The following is a 23,871-nucleotide window of genomic DNA, read 5'->3' on the forward strand; positions in this document are numbered from 1 at the left end:
CTTGAAAATGTGACTTTGTACTGCTTCTTAAGCAGGATCCCAGTTGCATCATAAGACTCCAGATGGTACATGCATCACTCTACGACTGATCATTCCTCAGTTAGGCAAAAGATTGCAGTATCAGAGCCTTTGAAGACCATGATTTAGGACATAGATGATTGATGGTGTGATCAGCAATGTTAAAATTCAACGAAATCAGAGGTACCAAATGTTAGCATGGGGATGATCTGCATTTAGGTCAATAAGGCAGCTGAAAAATTTAAGCAATAATTCTTTCATTCCTAGATAGCAGACTATGGTTAGAGTGCTAACTTGGGTTAAATAACAATATGGTTAGTTTCCTCTACAGGGACAGATTTTGCTTATCTTGCAATTAATGTTTTTACTATTACTCTGCTATGTCTTTCCAATGAGGTTTAAGCTATTGGAAAAACAACACTTGAAGCTTGTTTCTGTGAATTTTGAAAATTACATTTTTTTATATTAATATACAGTTATCTTTATTTTTAGGATGGAACATACATAAAACCCCAAAATGATAAACTTACTTATGGAACAATGGTGTTTGTCAGAGTAGCTATTTGCCACGACGCTTGTAAACAATTACAAAGAGCAGTCACTATTGCTACTCGTTATTCTGCCGTCCGACGTCAGTCAGAGCTGATTCCTGGGTAAGGGTGGAGTGTGTTTATACTTTTTTGTACTGATGGCTTATAAGCTGATTCTATAACAGTTGGCTTACTGTACAGTATATAGTTTGATTAGAACACTTACGTTACCTCGTATACATACGTTGATTCAGTTTCTCCAGTGTTCCATATTAATTACTATGTTAAGTCCAGTCTTTCATAAATTGTTATTGTAATCCTTCAGTAATTTTATGATATATTTTGTGACATAAACAAACTAAGTAATGACTTGAATTAACGAATTACCTCTTCAATTTCATTGTTGATGTAAAAAGTCCAAAATATGAGGTCTGTATTACTAACAGTACAGTACTGCATAATTTTAGTAATGGGGAATAAGTTTCCAAATATAAAGTAAAACTTGAAAATGATTCAAGGTATAATGAAACTGAAGTATCCTTTATGTTTTTGCTCTTGATTTGCAAGAGAAATCTTGAATCAGCCTAAATGAGTTATTGTACTCAATAAGGTGCTGTATCCAAGAACTGACTTGATTCGTAAATTATTATTGCTCTTTTTTTTCTTTAGTAAAATGTGAGTATACAGTAATCCTTTATATAACAATCTAAGCTACAACCCTTGTTGGGAAACTTGAATGCCACAGACTCCAGAGGCCTAGCAGTGAAACAGCCCATTGTTGAAAAAGAAATAGAGATTTAAAGAAAAAACTAACTATGAAAGAGAAATAGATAAGAAAAGTAGATAGGATTAGCAACACAGTAAAATTAAAGTTAGAAGGACAATAAAAAAAATAAAAGGTATTTCAACTTGCTCAATATAAAATCTTTTTCACCAGGTTTCAGGTTCTGAATTTTAATCAGTTCAATTGCTGTATCTAGTTAGGAAGATCATTCTGGAATTTGATCAGAATAAAGCTTTCAGACTACTGAGTGGCATTGATCATCTCATAAGAAAAAAGAAGACAGGTGAAACTGGATGGGCAATCAGTAGAGAGCATACCTTTGCTATGTTTAGCAGTTTTATTTTGCTCTTGACTCCACTGCGTACTTGTATTTCCATGTATTTTCATCAAAATGTATTGGATTTGACCTTGGGTCATACCCCACATCTCCACTAAGTTTCGTTGAAACTGGTTAGGTGTTTTTTACATAATGTTCACAAACAAAAAATAAACTAACAAAATATTTGCCATTTACTTATCAATGTGATTATTTTCAAAGTACTGCTGCGTACTTGTACTTTGATGTACTTTATCCAAGATCTTACAGATTCATCCTTGGATCCTAACTAACATGACTAACAAGTTTGGTTAAAATTGGTTGAGTAGTTTTTTGTAAAGTTACTCACAAACAAACAAACAAATAAGTAAATGAACTAACAAACAGATTGGCAGATACATATCCTTTGCAAAATTTTGATTTTGGTGAAGGCAATTAACTACATATCCAGTATAGTACAGTACTATTTGGTGGATGATACAATCTTGGGGAGATCTGTGTGAAACGGAGGATATGAATAAAGAAAAACTATTTACAGCATACGTAATCAGCAACTAGAGAGCAAGTGCCAGACTGATACCAAAATCAGTAATAAGGAATTTACTGTAGTAGGCTTCATACTTTTTTCCAGCAATTAAAGTTGAAAGTCTGTTGCCAAACATTAAAGAAAACAATATTCTAAATGTTGGTTAATATACTGTAATAATTTAAACACTTCTTCAGACTAGACAAGTCTCCAAAAATTTTGAAGATTTTTCAGTTTGTATGTTTCCTATTTCCCAGATGAGAATCTGCTATCAAGAGTGGCATTTATAATTTTAGATAGGTTTCATTTAATTAAAGAAACTGCCAATGAAAAGAATTTTTGGTTGTTTCAATTTCCTGAACTTGCTATCAATGATACCCTGAGTGTTGTCTGGGTTTCCTTTCATTCATTACATTTTTCACTATACATTAATTTTTGGTACTTTTCTGTAGCAAAGTTCAGGAACTAAATGTCTAAATATATTTCTTGTAGTAAATGTTAGTTTATATGAAACCACTGAGTAAAGTAAAGTATTGAATCTATCTTGTATTACTGTACAGTGCTCCGGAGCCTCAGATTCTTGATTATCAAACCCAGCAGTACAAGTTATTGCCCTTAATAGCATCAGTATTTGGAATTCACTTTGCTTCAATGCATGTTTGGAAGACCTATCAACAGTTGACTGAGGATTTAGAATCAGGGAGCACTGCTTTGCTACCTGAGGTAAGTTCCATATATCTTTGTTCTCTGTTAAGTTTTTAAATAGACAAAATAGTTTACTGTAGCTTAATTCACTTGTATGACTTTTGGCTTTGAATAATGTTGAGAGCTAATATTTATTAGGTTAGATTTTTGTGCATTATTCGAAGGGGAAATAAAGAAGCAGTAATTACAGAAATCTAGATTGGTTAAACTATGGCGTGGCCTTGTTGGTTACTTGAACTTTGCTTTGCATCCATTGCACAGTTCATCTTGCATTGGTAAGAATATGTTCTGAGTACATTATTAGGTAAAACTTTGTACAGTATAAGATTTTTTTAATGTTTAAAATATTTCAACTGTCTGATTCAAGCACAGCTAGAACTTGGCAGTTAGAACTTACAGTATAACAAGGTGTCTCCAAGCTTCTTCAGCCATCTGTTTTTGGTCAAAAAAAGCCTCAGGGTGCTGGATACCTGCCATAGACCTCTCAACCCTAAATGAGTTCATGTACTAGACTCGGTTCAGAATGGAGACGCCCGGCACGGTCAGTTTAAGGCTCTTTGCTTCGGACTGGCATGGGAGGGATAAAGATATGCTGTAGTAACCCGATTCAGGAAGGTAGCTCATTCTTTCCTTCATCGACCACTTACCAACACAACAATGGCAAAAGCTACTTGGCCACTTGAGCTTGTTAGAAAGACTTAGTCCACACGATCGTTGCAATGTTGTCTAAAGAGACTTGGGTCGCAGAACACTGGATTCTGATACCAATCGAACAAGATCAAACTCAACCTACTTTGGCGGCTAGATGGGGCGATTCGGATTCGGAGTTCTCCCTGGGAGTGTCCCTCTGCAGATCTCCTTTTTACAGATGCATCAAAGATAGGGTGGTGGTCCCATTCCCTAGACCCTTTGGCATCAGGACAATGGTCACATGAGGACAGGTCTCTTCATATCAATGTTCTGTAGTTGAAGGCAGCTTACCTAGTACTTCACTTGGGTTGCATTGATAAATGACAATGCAACCTATGTGGCTTATGTCAACAAGAAAGGTGGCCCAGTCTCACAGCTTCTCTGTCAAATAACTGTGATGGTGTATGAATGGGCAGTTTGCAACGTGCTAGTCATCTCAGCCTGGTTCGTTCTTGCAAAATGAATGGCATAGCGGACAAGTTGGGTTGCAAGGTTCAAGTAGTTGGATCAGAATGGTTTTTACATTCCCAACTAGTGATGAGACTCCTGACTGTGAGATTCCCTGAAAAAGACATTTTGCAACAAGTTTCAACTGAAAGCTGCCAGCCTATTACTCACAATGTGCTAGACCTGGAAGGAGCGCTTGAGGACACATTCCAGCATCCCTAGGATGGCTTTGACATCTATGCTTTTCCACCCTTTTGTCTTCTTCAAAGGGGGATAAACAAGTTATTTTCATCCCAAAACCTAAATTTCACTCTAGTAGCTGAAAAATGGCCACAAGCAATATAGTACATGATGATGATGATGATGATGATGATGACCTGGATTTTCTATTCATACAACTTGGTGGAATCGCTTTCACTTCACGGGTGGAGGTTATTCCAGTACCCCTTCGAGAGAGAGGCTTTTCATGTGAGACATCTTTTGATACCTCAGGAAATTCCCCACTGATGTGTACCAGGCAAAGTGGGCCATCTTCTGTTGTTGGTGCCGTGGACAGAATACTTCTCTTCCTGGAGCCTTTATTCTACCAGTAGAAGACGTTTTAGTTTATGTAAGAAAGGGAAGAAGCCCCTCAGTTTCAGCAGTAAAAGGGTATCGTTTGGCCTTGAGCCAGGTACTGAGATTCAGATGAGTGGATATTTCTTTTTTGTGAGAATTATCTGTACTTATCAAAAGTATGGAGGAGACATGTCCTCCCAGTGAAATTTGACATCCAGCTTGGAATGTGACCAAGGATTTATTGTCTTTAGAAAGAGCTCCTTACAAACTGTTGAGGCGAGCCTTAGATAGGGACCTTACCCTATAAATAGTTTTTCTGCTCACTTTAGCTTTAATTTAGCGTGTAGGAGAACTACAGGGACTCTCATATTTGTTTTTTCATTCTGAACACTGGAGGGAGGTATTTTTTTTTACCTTTTGTTCTTGATTTTGTAACGAAAACTGAAAATCTGTTGATCTCTGATTCTAGGTTTTCATCCATTACAGTTTCATCTCTTAGGGAAGTAACCAGCAATCTGGATGAGTTACTTTAGTGTTCTGAAGGGGCACTAAGGCACTACCTCAAGAGAACCCAGACTTCCAGATGCGAGTTACAAAATCTGTTCATAAACATTGGTATGATGAAAGAGAGTCATCATAAATACAATATCCTTTTTGTTTCAGGTGATTATCAACAGAGCATTACTCCCTAAATCTCCTGGTGCTTCAGATTGAGTTAAGGTGTGCACCCATGAGACCAGGAGAGTTAGTACAAATCTGGCCTTTAAGAAAAATATCTTGGTGACTCAAGTGTCAGACCACCTCACGAATCTTTAAATACGGAATACGTTTTCACTCGAACCTATAATTGCTGCTTAGCAAGTGGTGTAGTGACCCTAACTCTTTTACAAAACTGAAATTATCACTTCTAAGATAGCAGTTACAACTTAAGTCTAGGTTGAAAGTGAGTGTGTCTGGCCCTTTTCCTATCTTTCTACCCTCCCTTGGGGTATAGCTGTTGGAATCTTGTGTTGCAGGACAGACGTAGATATAGGTAAGCCTCACCTATAACTAAAAGTTTTTCTATTACTGTTAAATAGAAGCCTATTCCTATGCGGATACAATCTTCTAAGTTATTTGTATGGGGTTACTTCTGGTTTTGTTTTCTGTGCCCAGACAATGAAAAATAAAATGGGTAGATTGTCATGTTGCAATCTAGGTAATTGTTGCAAATGACACTTCCCACTTGTATCAAGCAATTACCCACAACGCTTCTGGCCGTGAAGGAGGTTGGAAGTCCCTTCCTTCACTTCTGCGATCAGACAATCGCATCGCCTTCTCTCACCCTTATAGGTAAGCCTCACCTATAACTAAGAGTTTTTCTATTACTGTTAAATAGAAGAGTTTATTCCTGTGCGGATACAATCTTCTAAGTTATTTGTATGGGGTTACTTCTGGTTTCATTTTCTATGGCCAGATAATGAAAAAAAAATTGGTAGATTATGTCATGTTGTGTTGCTAGGCAATTGCTGCACATGACACTTCCCACTTGTATCAAGCAATTACCCACAACGCTTCTGGCTGTGAAGGAGGTTGGACATCCCTTCCTTCACTTCTGCGATCAGTCAATCACATCGCCTTCTCTCACCCTTGTATTACTTGTGCTTGTGTCTATTTTGTCTGACATTCTTTGTCATTTGCATTATTCATTATTTGCGAGTTAAGAGTGCTTTCTTTTTGCCCCGGTGGTACTTTCATGAGCAGAGTAGAAGTGGATCCTCACCTGGTATGTCATTTCTGTCAAGGTAGATGTTAGGTGGAATCTCTATGTAAGTTGCTTATGCATCTTCCAGTGTATTTTGCATCTTCCAGTCTTGGATGGTCTGGGATGCATCTTAGGTATTTATCGAGCTTATTCTTAAACACATCTACGCTCACTCCTGATATGTTTCTTAGATGAGCTGGCAGCACATTAAATAGTCGCTGCATTATCGATGCAGATGCGTAGTGGATTAATGTCCTGTACGCCTTTCTTAGTTTACCTGGTATATTTTTTGGCACTATTAATCTACCTCGGCTTGCTCTTTCTGATATTTTTAGCTCCATGAAGTTTTCAGTAATTCCTTCTATTTGCTTCCATGCTTGTATTATCATGTAGCGTTCTCTTCTCCTTTCTAGACTGTATAATTTTAAAAATTGCAGTCTTTCCCAGTAGTCAAGGTCCTTAACTTCTTCTATTCTAACAATATAGGACCTTTGTACACTCTATTTGCGCAATATCCTTTTGGTAGTGTGGGTACCATATCACATTGCAGTACTCGAGTGTACTACGTACATAAGTTTTGTAAAGCATAATCATGTGTTCAGCTTTTCTTGTTTTAAAGTGTCTGAATAACATTCCCATTTTTGCTTTACATTTAGCCAACAGTGTTCCTATTTAACATTACAGCAATGTCTTTAATTGCCTCCTTGTATGTGATTGTCTCATTATTAGGTCCCTTGTATGCATATACCATTCCTTCTCCGTTTCCATAGTTTATTGATTCGAATTTATTGGAGTTAAATACCATCCTATTTATCTCCGCCCATTCATATATTTTGTTTAGATCTCTTTGTAGTGAGTTCCTATCTTCATCACAAGTAATTTCTCTACTTATTCTTGTGTCATCGGCGAAACTTCTCACTACGGAGTTTTCAACATCAAAGTCTATGTCTGAGATCATAATAATAAACAGCAGTGCAGCTAATACCGTACCTTGTGGCACGCCAGATATTACCTGGGCTTCATCTGATTTCTCGTCATTTGCAACCACTATCTGTTTTCTGTTTTGCAGGAATTCATTTACCCGTTTTCCTAACTTTCCTACAATATTATGCTTTCTCATTTTTTTCTCTTAATATATTATGGTCTACCTTGTCAAAGGCTTTTGCAAAATCTAGATAGATCACATCTGTGTCTTTTTCATTTATCATATTTTTGTATATGTTTTCATAGTTTGCTATCAGTTGGGTCTGTGTACTTTTTCCAGGCACGAAACCGTGTTGACCTATATTAAACAAATTATTTTTAACCAAATGGTTCATTATTTTCTTTTTTATTACCCTCTCATACACTTTCATAATATGTGATGTTAGACTAACAGGTCTCTAATTGCTTGCCTCTAGTCTTGATCCACTTTTGAAGATAGGGGTTATATAAGTTAATTTATGTTTAACATATATCTCGCTCATATCTACACTTTGTCTTAGCAGTATTGCAAGTGGCTTCGTGATAGTGTTTGCAGTTTTTTTTAACAAAATCGCTGGAACCCCATCTGGTCTGGCTGCCGATCCATTTTTAATTTCGTTTATAGCCTTGACAATATCTGCTTCATTAAAATCTATATCTGTTAGATATTCAACATTTTCTTCTCTCATTTGTGTTGCATTATTCTCATTCGCAATTCTTGGCGTGAACTCACTCTTATATTTTTCTGCTAATATGTTGCATATTTCCTTTTTTTCATTCGTTAGCCGTCCTTCAATTCTTAGAGGGCCTATTTCTAATCTCCCTTTATTCATCTTTCTTGCATAGGAGTGAAGTACTTTGGGTTTTTTTTATATATTTTGAAGTGTCCTTTCTTCTAAGTCCCTTTTTTCATTTTCTTTCGACTGTATAATCTTTTGTTCTGCATTTTCTATCTTACATTTTATTTCCCTCATTTTCCACACATTTTTTTCTTATGCAAGATTTTTCTTCCACTTTCTAATTTTCTGAAATAAGATCCTTCTGTCTCTTGGTATGCACGTCTTTTGTTTATTGTTTTTTTTCGGTACATATTTTTCAACAATTTTCGCCAGTATTTTGTACAGTATGTCCGTATTTACCTGTATATTATCACTTACAAACACATTTTTCCATTCTTTATTCAGGTCTTCATTTATTTCTGACCATTTTATATTCTTACTGTAAAAATTATATTTTCCATATCCTTCCCAAAGTTTTGTGCTTTTATTAATTCTGCGATCACTTGCTTTGGAATGGACTATTAATTCTATGACATTGTGGTCTGAAATACACCATTATTTCTTTAACATAATTCACCTCATTCACAAATACTAGATCTAGGACATTTTCCTTTCTTGTTGGAATGTGGTTTATTTGTTGCATATTATGTTCTAATAGCATATCTTGAAGCTTTTCAAATTGCCTCTTATCTTCTGCGGTACTATTACTCTCTTTTTTATATGTATACATACAACCACTTTCTTCTATCCGTTCTTTCCAATCCACGAAAGGAAAGTTAAAATGTCCGGATAGGAGTATATTCCAGTCTTTATGGTTTCTACATATATCCTCTTAAGTGATTGCTAAAAAGTTAGATAGCTAGGTTGAAAGAGACCATAATGAGCAATTTTGTAGGTAGTAGATTGGCCAGGTCACCATTCACCTGTTGAAATACTACTACGAGAGAGTTTTTGGGTCCTCTGACTGGCTAGACAGTAGTACTATATTGGATCTCTCTCTCTCTAGTTACGGCTAATTTTTCCTTTGCCTACACATACACCGAATAGTCTGGCCTATTCTTTCCACATTCTCCTTTGTCGTCATACGCCTTACAACACTGAGATTACAGAACAATTTTTCTGCACTCAATGGTTAACTACTGCTCTGTAATTATTGATTGGCTACTTTCCTCTTGGCAAGGGTAGAATAGACTCTATAGTTGTGGTAAGCAGCTCTTCTAGGAGGACACTCCAAAATGAAACCCTTGTTCTCTGCTCTTGGGTAGTGCCATGGCCTCTCTATCATGGCCTTCCACCGTCTTGTGATAGAGTTCTCTTGCTTGAGGGTACACTCGAGCATTTTATTCTATGTTATTTCACTTCCTCTTGTTTTTTCAAGTTTTTGTGTTTTATAAATGAAAGATTTAATTTAATGTCGTTACTGTTCTTGAAATATTTTATTTCAATTATTCATTTCTTCTCTTGTAGTTTATTTATTTCCTTATTTCCTTTCCTCATTGGGCTATTTTCCCCTGTTGGAGCCTTTGGGCTTATAGCATTTTGCTTCTCCAACTAGGGTTGTAGCTCAGCTTGTAATAATAATAATAATAATGATAACAGAAAAGTAAACTATGCAAAACAAGACATCATAGGCTGATACATACCCCTAAAGAGTGCTGTAGTGTAAGATGCAGTATTCTTCTTTGGATTCTTCCGAGTACTATTGCTGTTTTAACCTTGAAAGAACATTGTTGATTGGTTTTATCCTCAAGAGATGCTGGTATTTATAGGAATGTGATGCTTGATTGTTTTGGATTTCTCAAAGGGAAAAACTTCTGAATCATCAATAGTATTGTTGTATGAATAAGCCATAAATCTCCTCATTGTTCAAGGTCCTTTTATTTTGTAGCATATTAGTTATCAATGCAAAAGACTATATATATATCTTAAATACATGTCTGTTATTGATGAAATTTATCATGAAATTTTGTTAAATTATTTCAGGTACATATTTTATCATGTGGTCTGAAAGCTCTAAGTTCAAGTGATTCCAGCTTTGGGGTTGAAATTTGTCGTCTAGCTTGTGGAGGACATGGGTATTTGGCTTCGTCTAACCTTCCACGCATATATACCAATACAACCGCAGCCATAACCTATGAGGGAGAAAACACTGTTTTGTGGCTGCAAGTAGCAAGGTAAAGTGACGTTTTGATAAATAGTAAAATTCAGTGAATGGAAGTGACCACACCTTTTCTATAGCTGGAAAAAATGCTCTCTCAGTCTTGTATAAGTTAATGAACTTTATTTATTTTACTTATTTAATTTTGTTTACAGGTTCCTTGTCAAATCATTTCGAGAAGCTAGTCAAGGAAAACCGTTGACTAAATCTGTGTCATATCTGGTACCACAGCCAGTATCTGCATATGCCAAGAAAGATCTCTCCAATGCAGGTAGTGTTTTTTATTTGTAGTTTTATAATTAAGGATGAATGGAACTACTACTACTACTACTACTACTACTACTACTACTACTACTACTACTACTACTACTACTACTACTACTGGCAATTGACACAATGGAAAAATGGTAAAAAATAATGAATAATAGAGTATTAACAACAGTAATGTTTGAAATAGCTATAACAAAAAAAACAAATAGGATAAAGAAAGTCTAGTGAATAAAATGAATAAAATTTGAAATTAGAAACAGGAAGAAAATTCCTCAGTTGGTCATAGCAGGTGTAAAACTTACATAGATTATATACTTAGTAGTATAGAACCTCTTATGAGAATAGACAAGGCTTTTAGAATGAACATGCCTGGTCAATGTAGTGAAATATATTGTCTTGAAAGATATGAGTGCAAAGGATGATGAGACTAATGAAAAATATTGTAGACATAAAGAGAGCCATTATGAACAGGTGTGCCAGAAATTGATACAAAGATCAAAGATCAGAGATCAGAAATATTATAGGCATCAAGTTTTGTGCTTAAATTTTAGGGGAGATTACTGCTCTACTGAAGATTGACTAAATTCATTAAGATGAAATAGGTCTTCCAAATTCTTGAGACATCCTTAGTATACATGTATCAATATTTTGTACCACTTAAGAGAGAGACCAAGTTTGTCTCTCAAAAGTTAATTTGTAAGCAAGAATATTTAGAATTTTAAAATGAGTTTCACATTGTTAGAGACATTGTCACTAACAAGATCGCGTGGGGGGTGAGGTTAGGATATTCAGTTTCCTAGACCTACTAACATATTAAATGCAGAGATTTTTTGTTTTAATGTCATTGCCCATACAGTAATATGCATGATGTGTTAATGGGAGCTATGTCTCTGTTGAGTGATTCAGTAGCCATAGGTCTATATTTAGGATATAGAATTGATGCTATGAGATAAGCATCATCTACTAGAGCAACAAGTACATTTTAAAGGTCAAACCACCCATGGTACTTTTACTGTATAGTGTACAAAAATAGGCTTAGGAAATGACACTGAGGAACACTGGAGATTAGATTCCTTTAGTCACTAGGTGCATGCCAATAACTACTGATTGTAATCTGTTATTTACAATTTGAATAGTAGTACAAAAATATCCTCCAACTCCTATCTATCTAGGCCCTCACAATTAACATGGCCAATATGATGTAAAAGATAGAAAAGAAAGAAAACAGACATAGGTACACAAAATACAATGGAGGACATTAATCTTTTTTAGATTATCAAATTGCATAGTCATGCTAAGGGGTACACTTAGCAACCTTATGTAGGTCTCTCCTTCTTGTAATAGCTAATGGCTAAAAACAAACTTAACTAAATTCTTTTTGTAAAATTAGAAAATACATACTGTACATTCCATATGAGAATAGTAGGATAGCACACAGAAAATATTAGAAATACCCCTGTATAAAGAAAAATATGCACTGTCTGACGATACCATTTCAATCCATCTGGAAGAGGTGCAGTACAATGCTGTTTAGATACATGCATTTATCTGGATTGAAGTGCTTTTGGCTTCTTTACTGTGATTGTTGAAATGAATTTAAGGAATGAGAACTGCTTAAGTTGTTGTGCGGTAAACTGGGGTAGATTTTGATATAAAACTGTGTTCAATCTACAGACACAAACATTGAAGAAGGTAGATAGTTCCTACCGATGGGTCCTGAGCATTCTTCCATGAATGGTCACTTTTGCTTGAATATAAAAGTGTGCATATCTGGGGACATTCGGAACATAGAATGGAGGATTGATATGACAGATGGGTTTTAGATAAAACAAATAGTAACTTTATTATGAGTAAACATGCCAAAATACATTGGAAGTGTGATAAATATTTGATTACACCTCAAGGTAATTTATGAGTATGATATCTTGTTCCTTATAGATTGGTAGTTAGGCCTTTGTTGCCTGTTAATGGTAGCTCTGCAAGTAGTTAGAAATGAAGACACTAAATAGAATAGCTACATACAGTATATGGTGTCATAGATATTTGGAAATCTTTTTGAAATAATTACATGTTGTGTGACTGTTTTGAATTCATAATAGGTCTCATGTTCTAACCTTTAGTTGTTTATTTAGATATTTTCCAAATAGTTAAATCTATAGGTATGGCACTGTATCATGTACTGCTTCAGGTTTTGTTTAAAACTGGGATGTTCCATTATTTTATCCATTGAATGTAAAGACTAGTTACCTCATTGCCATCTCATGAGACTCTCTGTGGTCAATACAAAAGACTCTTTGCAGGATCTTTTTGGTGCCCTTTGCATTTCTCTCTGCCTTTTACTTTATAATCCTTTCATTTAATCCTTTTCCATCAAATTGTCTTCTTTAAGCAATCTCCCAGAGAAATCTTGGAAGACCTGCTAGCCAAAATGCAGTAAATATCTTTAGTAGTGTATGTTAGTTTATATTCTTTTTCATAAAACAGAAAGCCGAGGGATGCGACCATAGAGAGATTATATGCTTTACAATGGAATGCAATCAAGCCCTAAAAATTATAGAATTTTAAACTTTGAATTCTCGCAAAAATACCTAGTAATCATGATAATGATCAGAGTGATGCAAGGATTGGTCTTAGATTTTTACTGAAAGGTTTTCCATAGAAATTCTGTTTCAATTGTTATCATAGTCTTTATTCAATCAACAGGATTAGTGGAAGCTTTCAAGAGTGCTGTGTCGTCTATGGTGTCTGAAAATTACAAACGGTTGCAGCATCATTGCGATGAAGGAGAGCGGTATGAGCTTGCTTGGAACAGATGTTCGGTGCTATTAGCTCAATGTGCAGAGGTAAATTTTGAGATAATTAAGATTTTAAATTAAAACTGAACTACCATGGTACAGGTATTGTTTATTTTTTAGACATTAGAAGAATTCACCAAAGTTTATATTCTACTAAGTTTATCAATCTTTCAGCAGGAAAATTTAGTTACTATATTTTAAGACGTTTAAGATAATCTTATGTGTAAAGTCCTTAGTTTACATGTTTCCATACTGTTATTCATCTGGAGGTATGGTTATCTCGAGCCTAAGTTGCCTAAAAAGTTTTGCATTCTTAATCTGTTTTTTGGGAGATAGAGACTCTGGTTTATCATACAACTCTAAAATTGCAAGCGAAGATTAAGAATTGTCGTGTTCATACTTTTTGTTTAAACCTTTTTATATGCAAAACAGGTTACCAAATATTGGAGATGATCGTGCTTCTGGAATGCTTAATCTGTTATTAAAAAGAATGACTTACAGGTAGCTGATAAAAGATTGAGTTACATTTTGTGAATCATATTGTTAGAGACAGTTTTATCTATAATTACAAAGTACAATTATTTCCATTGGATAAACATGTATGACTTTACTTTAAAAAGCTTATTACAGTACGGTACAAATGATGTCCTTATTTCATAGACTGGTTTGCCTTCAATTTGCTATAATTAAGTACTGTATAGAAAGGCAAAAAATTTATAAATATCATTAACACAAACTTTGATGAGCCAAGAGGTATAATTATGTCAAACTTTAATATATTGAATTACAAGATGAGCAAAGTACTGTACATCATCTTTACTGCATTTCTTGCAATCAAATTAATTGTGGCAAAGTCATTGTATCTTCTGGTAATATTTTTTTAAGGTCTGAAGGACAAGATAGATAATTTCTTAAAGATATTATCTAGAATGAGAAGCATTATTACAGAACACTGAAAATTTTTAAAGTATTGTATGAAAATCTTAATCTTCTGGGAAAAAAAATAGTATTGAGTTGCCAATATAGTGTTCTTTACACTAGAAATGTTATAAAATAAAGCAATCTAACAATATGTTCTTCAAAATGGAGGGACATGGTCGTATGGTTTGTATTATTATTAAATAATTATATATATATTAAGTAAATACTAAGCTCCGTCTGAAACCCTCTTCCCGGGTCAACCATCCGTTAAAATCCTTTATATATATGGGATAAACTTATGGGATTAGAACCGGGTAGATTACCTGAGTCCGATCAAAGAATCATAGCTACTAACTTATAGATACAATTCTCAAGTTATCCTGGTCCTCCCGGGGCGGAAGGATAGTGAGGATGGAATTCCCGGGAAGGGGGATGCTAGGTACGTAGCGAGGTGCATACCCAGTCGCGCGCTTTTGGTGGCCAACCATGACGAGCCGAGGAGAGAGCGCTACCCGCGTTGACTCACGGAGCGTGTGAGCCAGGCCTCTCTCTCAGTTATCTTCCCACTCTCTCTAAAAGAATGTGACTCAAGCCTACTTCCCGAGGTTAGGGTGTGGCGAATAGTCCACTTAGGTGGGTACAGGGGTAGGGGGACAACCAAGAAGAGTGGTTCGCTCAAGATCTGGTGACCACTGTGGCCGGTCGGGTGGGACAACCCTCCGAGACACAGGGGAAATATCCGATGAGGCGGTAAGCCTATGGCTTCCTGACTAAAGCATGCGATTAAATAAAAATAATAATAATTACTTGAAATATGTGTTCTAAAGTAAAATAGGCTATAACGACATAAAGTGAGTTAAAAAGGGGCGGGAAATAGGGAGAGGAACATGGTGTGATACGAGCGTATAGCCTAACTCTCCACAAACGGGTAAAATGCCGACCTGGTCAGGAAGACTAAACTGCTCTAAACACTAACTAGCCCTCCAAAATCGGGTATAATGCCGACCTGGTCAGGTAGTACAATGACTTTAAGGATAATATCCTATATAAAGTAAAACGTGTTCCAATTCCCCGCATAATACTCAATAGGAACATCCTAACCTAGATATAAAATACTTATATCGAAGGGGAGGCTCACTGGTGTAGGCTATCTTCCGAAGCCGCATACTGCCCGGTCGGGTAGGCTAACCAAATAAATGCCAAAATAGCCTAATTAATACTCAAACGTTAATAAACTTCAATAACCATGCTAAAAAACTGTACTGTATAAGATGTCTAGAGCTAAATAAACCAGACTTCAATTAGTATGAGGAACTAATTGAAAGTGGTAAACAACATAAAGCTCTCGGAGGTAGCGACACCAAAATGGCTGCCGAATATGCCTGTGAGAGAAGGCATCACACAATGCTGCTGAGATTAAAATTAACAATATTATTAATTTTACGTGTGTCGCTACCTAGAATTATAAAAACAGATAATTACAATACTGAACTAGGGAGTAAGGGTCTCCAAAACGTCAGACATCTTCAAAAACAGTCACAAAGAAGCTCCTGAAAACAATCACGTTTGGACATCACGATGCTAGAAAAGGAATGATTGGAGAAGCATGGGTGGTGGTAGTGGTGGGCGGGGAGCAGTAGCCGTAGTAGCGGGCAGTAGTCGGATGTAGAACGGCACCTCGAAGTATTGGGGGATTTTGAGAAAGGAGAGGAATAATTGGCAAGGGACCTCTGGTAGTAGTTTTAACACGCCCCAGTTTATATACCGACCCCCTATAAGGGTGAGGGAGCTGGGTATATTCCTGGCATTCCATGCAACTTTTTCTCTGGTATATCTAGCAGTATTTGTACCTTAGAAATGGTGCTATAAGGAGCATTTCATGGAGCGATACAGGTTGAGCCCAGAAATAGATTTTTCCTTTGTCGAAATCCCATTATTATCATTATTATTATTATTATTATTATTATTATTATTATTATTATTATTATTATTACCTGCTAAGCTACAATCCTAGTTAGAAAAGGAGGATGCTATAAAGCCAGGGGCTCCAACAGGGAAAATAGCCCAGTGGGGAAAAGAAATAAGGAAAATAGAATATTTTAAGAACATTAACATTAAAATATCTCCTATAAAAACTATGAAAACTTTAACAAAACAAGAGGAAGAGAAATTATATAGAATAGTGCGCTCGAGTGTACCCTCAAATAAGAGAACTCTAACCCAAGATAATGGAATACCATGGTATAGAGGCTATGGCACTACCCAAGACTAGAGAACAATGGTTTGATTTTGGAGTGTCCTTCTCCTAGGAGAGCTGCTTACCATAGCTAAAGAGTCTCTTCTACCCTTACTGGGGAAAGTAACCACTGAACAATTACAGTGCAGTAGTTAACCCCTTGAGAGAAGAAGAATAGTTTGGTAATCTATGTTGTCAGGTGTATGAGGATAGAGGAGAATATGTAAAGAATGGGCCAGAATATTCAGTATGTGTGTTGGAAAAGGGAAAATGAACCGTAACCAGAGAAAAGGATCCAGTGTAGTACTGTCTGACCAGTCATAAGACCCCATAACTTTAGCGGTAGTATCTCAATGGATGGCTGGTACCCTGGCCAACCTACTTTATCATAATTTCAATTTAGAATCACAATTAAGATTCATTTACTAGATAGGTTATCAGCTATACAGTGAACCCTCGTTTATCGTGGTAGATAGGTTCCAGACCCGGCCACGATAGGTGAAAATCCGCGAAGTAGTGACACCATATTTACCTATTTATTTAACATGTGTATTCAGACTTTTAAAACCTTCCCTTGTACGTAGTACTGTTAACGAACTACCCTTTAATGTACAGAACACTTAATGCATGTACTACAGTACCCTAAACTAAAACAGGCACAAATATTAAAGGCGATTTTATATCATGCGTTTCCTAAACACGCCAAAAAGCACGATAAAAAATGGCAACCAATGTTTTGTTTACGTTTCTCTGATCATAATGAAGAAACAAACGCAATTACTGTACACATCTGTGTATAGGTTATTTTTTGCATTGATTATATTGATTATTCAGTACAGTATGTTGATTTTGTTATTACCAATATGTATATATATATGGGTTATGAAAAAAATCCGCGAAGTGGTGAATCCGCGATGGTCGAACCGCGAAGTAGCGAGGGTTCACTGTAGTTTTAATTGCATAAATAGGTCTATGCACCTTAGGGAAGGAAGTATGTATTACATTAATTATTGATCCTCTAGAGAAAATTATTTCACATCTAACTACTGAGTGCCAAATGTATTAATATTTATATTAGATATACTGTACCCTTTTTTGTAGCAAAACATTTTCCAATTACAGTGCATTATTTATGAAAATGAAAATCAGGTTTACGTGATATGTATTATTCTTTTCTGGATTACTGAGAAATTGGGTATTACTACCAATATTCATAGTAGAGTAGGTCATGGACCTTTTTTAGCATCTATGGGGTTTGTATTATTATTCTAATCTGGATTACTGAGATTTTGGATCAACTTCCAGTTTTTCATAGTAGGTTAAGTCATGAACCTTGTTGTTTAGCATCTATTACTCAGAACAAATTTCCTTTGCTAATTTTACTGTTTTGTGAACAGGCACATACGAGGTACTTTGTCTGTGAACAATTTGTTCAAAATGTTGAGACCTTGGAATTTAGCGATGGTGTGCGCAACATTTTACGCCAGTTATGTCGTCTCTACCTCATTCATCATATTACGCTGAACCAGGGATTGTTTTTAAGGGTAAGTTCAATAGATAATGTCTTATGGAAGACCTTGTGTATACTCCAGTTCATTATTAACCTTTTGAAACCTGAGTATTGTATTCATGAAATTGAAATCACTATTATATTGTATATCTGATTATCTCATGAAAGTATTGATAAGCATAAATATTTTATTCTATGAAATACAAGAAAATGAAAAAGATGTATGCATTATGAATATGCATATAATTTATAGGAAGTACGTACTTTAATGTAACCATTGATTTTCATTGTTAGACGTAGGATTTTTCCATATAAGATAATTTTTGTCTCAAAATAATTTTTTTATGAAAATTATAGTAACTGATTGTTTTTCTATGCAAATTACAGACAGGAACCCTTTCTTCCAGTAATATCAGTACTCTGGAAGGAGAACTTTGTGAACTGCTAGGCCTTCTTCGCCCAAATGCCGTCAACATAGTAGATGCCTTTGATGCTCATGATCGTGTACTAGACTCAACACTTGGGTGCTGGGATGGTGATGTGTATCAGAGGTGAGATATCTATAGTAGGAAGTATTTTTTTTTCAGTTATAGTATATGGAAACTTGAAAATGTCCAATTTTTCCTAATGAATACTGTATGCAAAGTTTTAGTAATGAATTTCCTGAAATACTGTGAAATTTTATGTCTATTGTTGTTTATTTTCTTCATTTGCATTATTGCAAACTTATACTATTTGATTTTATGGGTTTTTTTTTCTTTGACATACTGACAGTTTTGGGGGGAATCTTGCTCTAAAAGTAAAGTACAGTACTTTTTTTACTTGCACCTCAGGAAGTTGTAGAATTTTTTAATAATCATCAATTCCTGCAATCTCCTGAATAACTGTACCTTAACCCTTTTACCCCCAGGCTATTTGGAAATTTCCAACCCTTAACCCCCAAGGGGTTATTTTTTTTCCTGCACATTTTGCAGTATATTTTGTTTAAATTGCTCTAACAGACTTAATTTTTGTCATAGAGAGGTCAGGTTGGTCTCATTCTCTTGGAAAATGCCTGATTTTTTTTCAAAAAAATATGAAAAATATGAAAAAAAACATTTTAACCCTTTTACCCCCAGGCTCTTTGGAAATTTCCAACCCTTAACCCCCAAGGGGTTATTTTTTCCCCAGCACATTTTGCAGCATATTTTCTTTAAATTGCTCTAACAGCCTTAATTTTTGTCATAGAGAGGTCAGGTTGGTCTCATTCTCTTGGAAAATGCCTGAATTTTCTTAAAAAAATATAAAAAATATGAAAAAATTAATTTTTATAGCATTTTTTTGCATGGACGTACCGGTACGTCCATGGGGGTAAAGGGATGGCTTTTGTGAAACGTACCAGTACGTCCTTTGGGGGTAAAAGGGTTAATAGCATTTTTTTACAAGGATGTACCGGTACGTCCATGGGGGTAAAGGGATGGCTTTTGTGAAACGTACCAGTACGTCCTTTGGGGGTAAAAGGGTTAATAATAGGTTCAGGATGGGTTTGTATGCATACAAAGTGCTTTCATTGAATATTAATTATCCTAGGCTATCCTAGTCTACCACCGAAAATCTTAGCGGTGCTCTGACTAGTTCTGTATAAAAAAACAGTATATTTGCTCTACTGTATATGATTTTCATATTCATTATGTAATAAATGTATTTCATGTATAACTTCAAAAAGAAAACTTTACCAAGCATAAGAGTTCATTAAGAAATTTGTTATAATAGGCTAGCAAACCCAGACTACATAATCATCAAGTAAGTGTGTTGTGACACATAGGCAGTCCAGAAGTAATTACTGTTTGTAATATATGCAAATGGTTATATGCAGACTGGTAAAATGAATATTTGTACTAGGTAGGGAGAAACTAGGTGTAAGGGGCACAAAAATGGTTATATAATAGTGTAGCCTTAATGTAGAGTAACTTTAAGGATCGAGTGTATTATAACTTGAGTATAATTATAAGGTAAAGGGCATGAAAAAGAGAGCAGTAAGAAAGTGTAACAATTATGTAACATTTTAAAGTATCGCTGTACATAAGATGGAAAGCAGATAAATGAATAATATATGCATGCAGCATGTAGTCCCTGGACTTTGGATTAGGTAGGTGGCTAAGCTTGCTCTTTAGAAGATCGTAACCACCCCCACCACTTGATTTAGACTCATAATTGATTAGGAAAATATATTAGTACAGTAAAAGTGACTGATAATTATTAATATAGTTTGATGAGTTGACAGATTCTCATTAGTAGGCTTTTATAGGACTTGGCCAAAGAGGAAATTTGTAGGTGAACTAGGGTTGAAAGATAAGGAAAGGGCCAGAGAGAAAAAATAAGAAGTATGCAATGCAGCAGAAGCCAAAGGTCTCTGGGTGAAACTCAAGGCTTTCTTCTAAGAAAATTTAGATTGCTTTTCCTTCCCGCACTTATTAAAACACTGGAGGTCTTTTGTGATAAGTTAACATCTTGCTAATGTATTATTACTTTTAGACTTATTTTGATGTTTCTTACAGGATGTTCGATGAAGCTTTGAAGAGTCCCCTGAATCAAATAGATGTTCCTGAAGCATATCACAAATATCTACGTCCTCTAATGAAATCAAATTTATAGAGTTCAAGGTATAATTGTTGTAATGTACAAATGTTTTATTGTCATATATGCTAGATATTTTTATATATAGAATTTATTTGTTTTTATCATTTTATATGTCTATTAATCTAACTACTACATAAGTACTGATGTAAGTATTTCATACTGGGATTTAAATTAAATATGAAGCTATTAATAAGTTCTCTAATCCTATCCAGTCTTGGAAGGATTTAGAAGATTAAATGATGAAGTTTTGCTACAGTGATCACTGAATATGTTTATGATAGGAAAGGGGGTAACTTGGAAAAATTACATTTACATTGCCTTAAAAAGTTTATTCATGTAGTTTAACTTACCGGTAAGACTTTTATTTTTGGGATATTTTAGAAAGATGCTACAGTAATCATTGAATATATAATGAATTAGAAGGGGTAACTTGAAAAACTTTCAAGTACATTTACATTGCCCTAAAAAGTTTATTCATATAGTTTTTGAATTTTTTTATTTCTGGAATATATTAAAAGATATAGATTTTTAATTCTGATATCAAAGAGTAAAAGGTTATTGTTAATAAAGAAAGGATGCTTAACCAGGCCACATTGTTGCTTATGTAGACTCGTAAGGATGGCTTGAGTAATTGTATTGATAAGGAGGAAGGTGGAAATTGAAACAGAAATGAAAAGATTTAAAGGGAGGAGAAATTGCTTGAAATGGTGTTTGTGTTTGATTAAAGCATGTTTGTCAAAAGTAGGACTGGTTACTTTCCTGATACTGTAATTGTATTAGGTATCAGCTTAAAACATATCCATACACGAGACTCGCACAGAGGATATTTCTAAATTGCAGTGTGCTATATCCTACTCTAAAATAGCGCATACTACACAAAATATCTTCACAAATACAAAACATGAAATGTTCAGGTGTATAATCAACCTTCAGCCATAGACTATTTTAGAAAGAATTGAAAGTAAAGTGAATGCTTCTGATTTTTCCTTGGGAAACTAGTGCTTATCGATAACATTCACTGAAATAATATTTTGTATGACACTTCCAAATCTTGCATCACGTTTAAGTGTTGACATCACACCACGTGCTTTAATGTGCATTTTATTCATCTTGTGATTTTTTTGTATGAATACAAAGCTAGCCATATTTATGACTCAAATCAATAATGCTACAAACTTTTTTTTTCTAACATGATAGCATAACAATTCATGCAGTGTGTGTTTTTGATAACAAAGAGCACTAGCACTGGACTTTGAAGTTTACACCCCACTTGCAAGATGGTAAGGTCCAATAAATAGAATAGATTATGCTGTTAATGATTTGACTTGAGTCTATCGAAGCAGTTATGGGATAACACAGTATCAGGGATGTAAAAATTACAGTAGTTTAGTCAGTCCTCTGAGACATACCTAGATCTCAGAGGGCGGTCAAAAGCATGAGTATAAAATGTGAACCAACTTGAATGGCTTAGCCATGATGACTAAATTGCATAATAGTAATAAAAAATCAAAACTTTCGTTTCAACAAGCATAATTATGGTAGAGTAAAAGCACTTTCACAATCTCATCTCATTAAATATTTCATGGAGTAAACCCTTCTGAAAGTAAATATTTGGGGCATCCAGGCATAATGTGATTACTGGTGATTTGAATACTCATTCGTTATTGGAATAAGACCCTGCTCATTTATTGATGAGTGTGTTCATCTTTAGTTTAGATAGCTTTCTTTTATTCTCTGTAATCATACGTTATTTAATTGGTACTGTATTTCCATGAATTTTCACGTTCCCTGAATGTATGTAGTGGTTTACCATGATATAGAAAATATGGTTTATGCTGTAAAGAATACTCGGAATAGTTTCAGTTGATTTTAGCTCTTTCTAGAACGTGAGAATTTTTTGTCCGTCTTGTATAATACAGTAGTGTGTTTCATCTTACAGACTTTGTAAAGTACTTAACCATTACTTTAGATAATTTGAGACTTGAAGCACTAACCCTTTGATGTAGTTTTACCAGACCACTCTGTGCATAGAGTATGGAGCTCATAAAGTTATATTTCAGTGAATCTATTTTTACAGTTTCAATGATATGCCCTTTTTTAATGAAATATTCCCGTCACAAAATTAAGATAAATAATACATTGCAGATACACATGAATAGTTCATTCATTCTCATTTTATTACATTGACTGTCATTTCCAAGCTAGATGTTCATATTTTCAAAAGGCATATTTTTATGGTTTATAATTTCAGACCATTTCTTTTAAAGTAAATATATTTTGGTATGACAGGTGTTGGTGAGTATAATTTAAAAATGGAAAACCTTCTTTTGAGTTTTATAATTGTTTACTCATCTTCATTGTTTGATTCGCTCAGATAATTAAAATATTAATGAAATAAATGCCACGTGTGGAGTTTGTATCATCAGACACGGTTTTATAAAAATGCTTAACAATGGTTATAGTTCCATGGAATGAATTAAATATGTATTTGTATTGAAATTAAATCATTTAGTAGTCCTAGTATATTTCTTAGTCAAGAAATCCATTTCATTTAATGTTTTGGGTTCTTAGTTGATTTGATTTCCTGTATCCAAGTGAAAGAGCATTGAGGACAATATTGTATTGTATAATTTTTGTTTAGAACAAATTGGTTATATATGCAAAGTCAAACTTGCTTTCAGTAAGATTTATATGTACAGTACTGTTTAGGTTACTGGATAATGTGTAGTTATTGTACAGAAAATCTTTGAAGCAGAATTGCACAAAACTCTCCTATTTTTATCTATTCCTTATATTTCTGTTAATTACTAGTCCCTAACTGATTAGGGTGGGGTCTATATTTTTCTTTCTATTTGTTTTTGTTAAATTTGTTTTTGCTGATTAATTTGTATTAAGTTAATTTGTTAGTCATTGAGTTGCTAAATTATAATTAATTTGTATTACAAAATTATGAGTGGAATGTGATAGAATATTTGTATTTTGTATTGGAATTATATTCTTTGTAAAATTATATATCTCAGACTAAATTTGCATTTTAAGAAGACTCCTTTTATAGTGCATATATTGTTTTAATGTCTATTTTTCATGTTTTATATTGTTATTAAGTAGTAGCATCAATGTTATTACTGTAGTTTGCTAGAACTTGAGATTATGACAAATCAGCAGAAAGGATATTTTCATATGTATTTCTAAGGATTGCAGACCTTTACAGAGTAAATGTGAGAATGAGGGTCTCAGAGAGTTTTGAATAATTTCATAAATTACTCATGACTTGCCACCTGTAGGGGGATGCCTACAATGCT

General features: G+C 34.7%; 1 protein-coding gene across 2 annotated transcripts in view; it reads left to right on the forward strand.

The window, feature by feature from the left end:
* LOC137623158 (acyl-coenzyme A oxidase 1-like) overlaps window positions 1–23,589 on the forward strand; it is a 120,666-nt gene extending 97,077 nt beyond the window's left edge. For both annotated transcript variants that reach the window (XM_068353858.1, XM_068353865.1), the window contains exons 8-15: window positions 511–671; window positions 2,735–2,897; window positions 10,044–10,234; window positions 10,374–10,489; window positions 13,192–13,331; window positions 17,838–17,984; window positions 18,338–18,501; window positions 20,488–23,589. In XM_068353858.1, the coding sequence (XP_068209959.1) occupies window positions 511–671; window positions 2,735–2,897; window positions 10,044–10,234; window positions 10,374–10,489; window positions 13,192–13,331; window positions 17,838–17,984; window positions 18,338–18,501; window positions 20,488–20,584 (1,179 nt within the window). In that variant the 3' untranslated portion in view covers window positions 20,585–23,589. The remainder of the gene's footprint in view (window positions 1–510; window positions 672–2,734; window positions 2,898–10,043; window positions 10,235–10,373; window positions 10,490–13,191; window positions 13,332–17,837; window positions 17,985–18,337; window positions 18,502–20,487) is intronic.
* Window positions 23,590–23,871: the final 282 nt, after the last annotated feature.

Source organism: Palaemon carinicauda, chromosome 2 (genome assembly GCF_036898095.1).
Source record: "Palaemon carinicauda isolate YSFRI2023 chromosome 2, ASM3689809v2, whole genome shotgun sequence".
In the NCBI taxonomy this organism is placed as follows: Eukaryota; Metazoa; Arthropoda; class Malacostraca; order Decapoda; family Palaemonidae; genus Palaemon; species Palaemon carinicauda.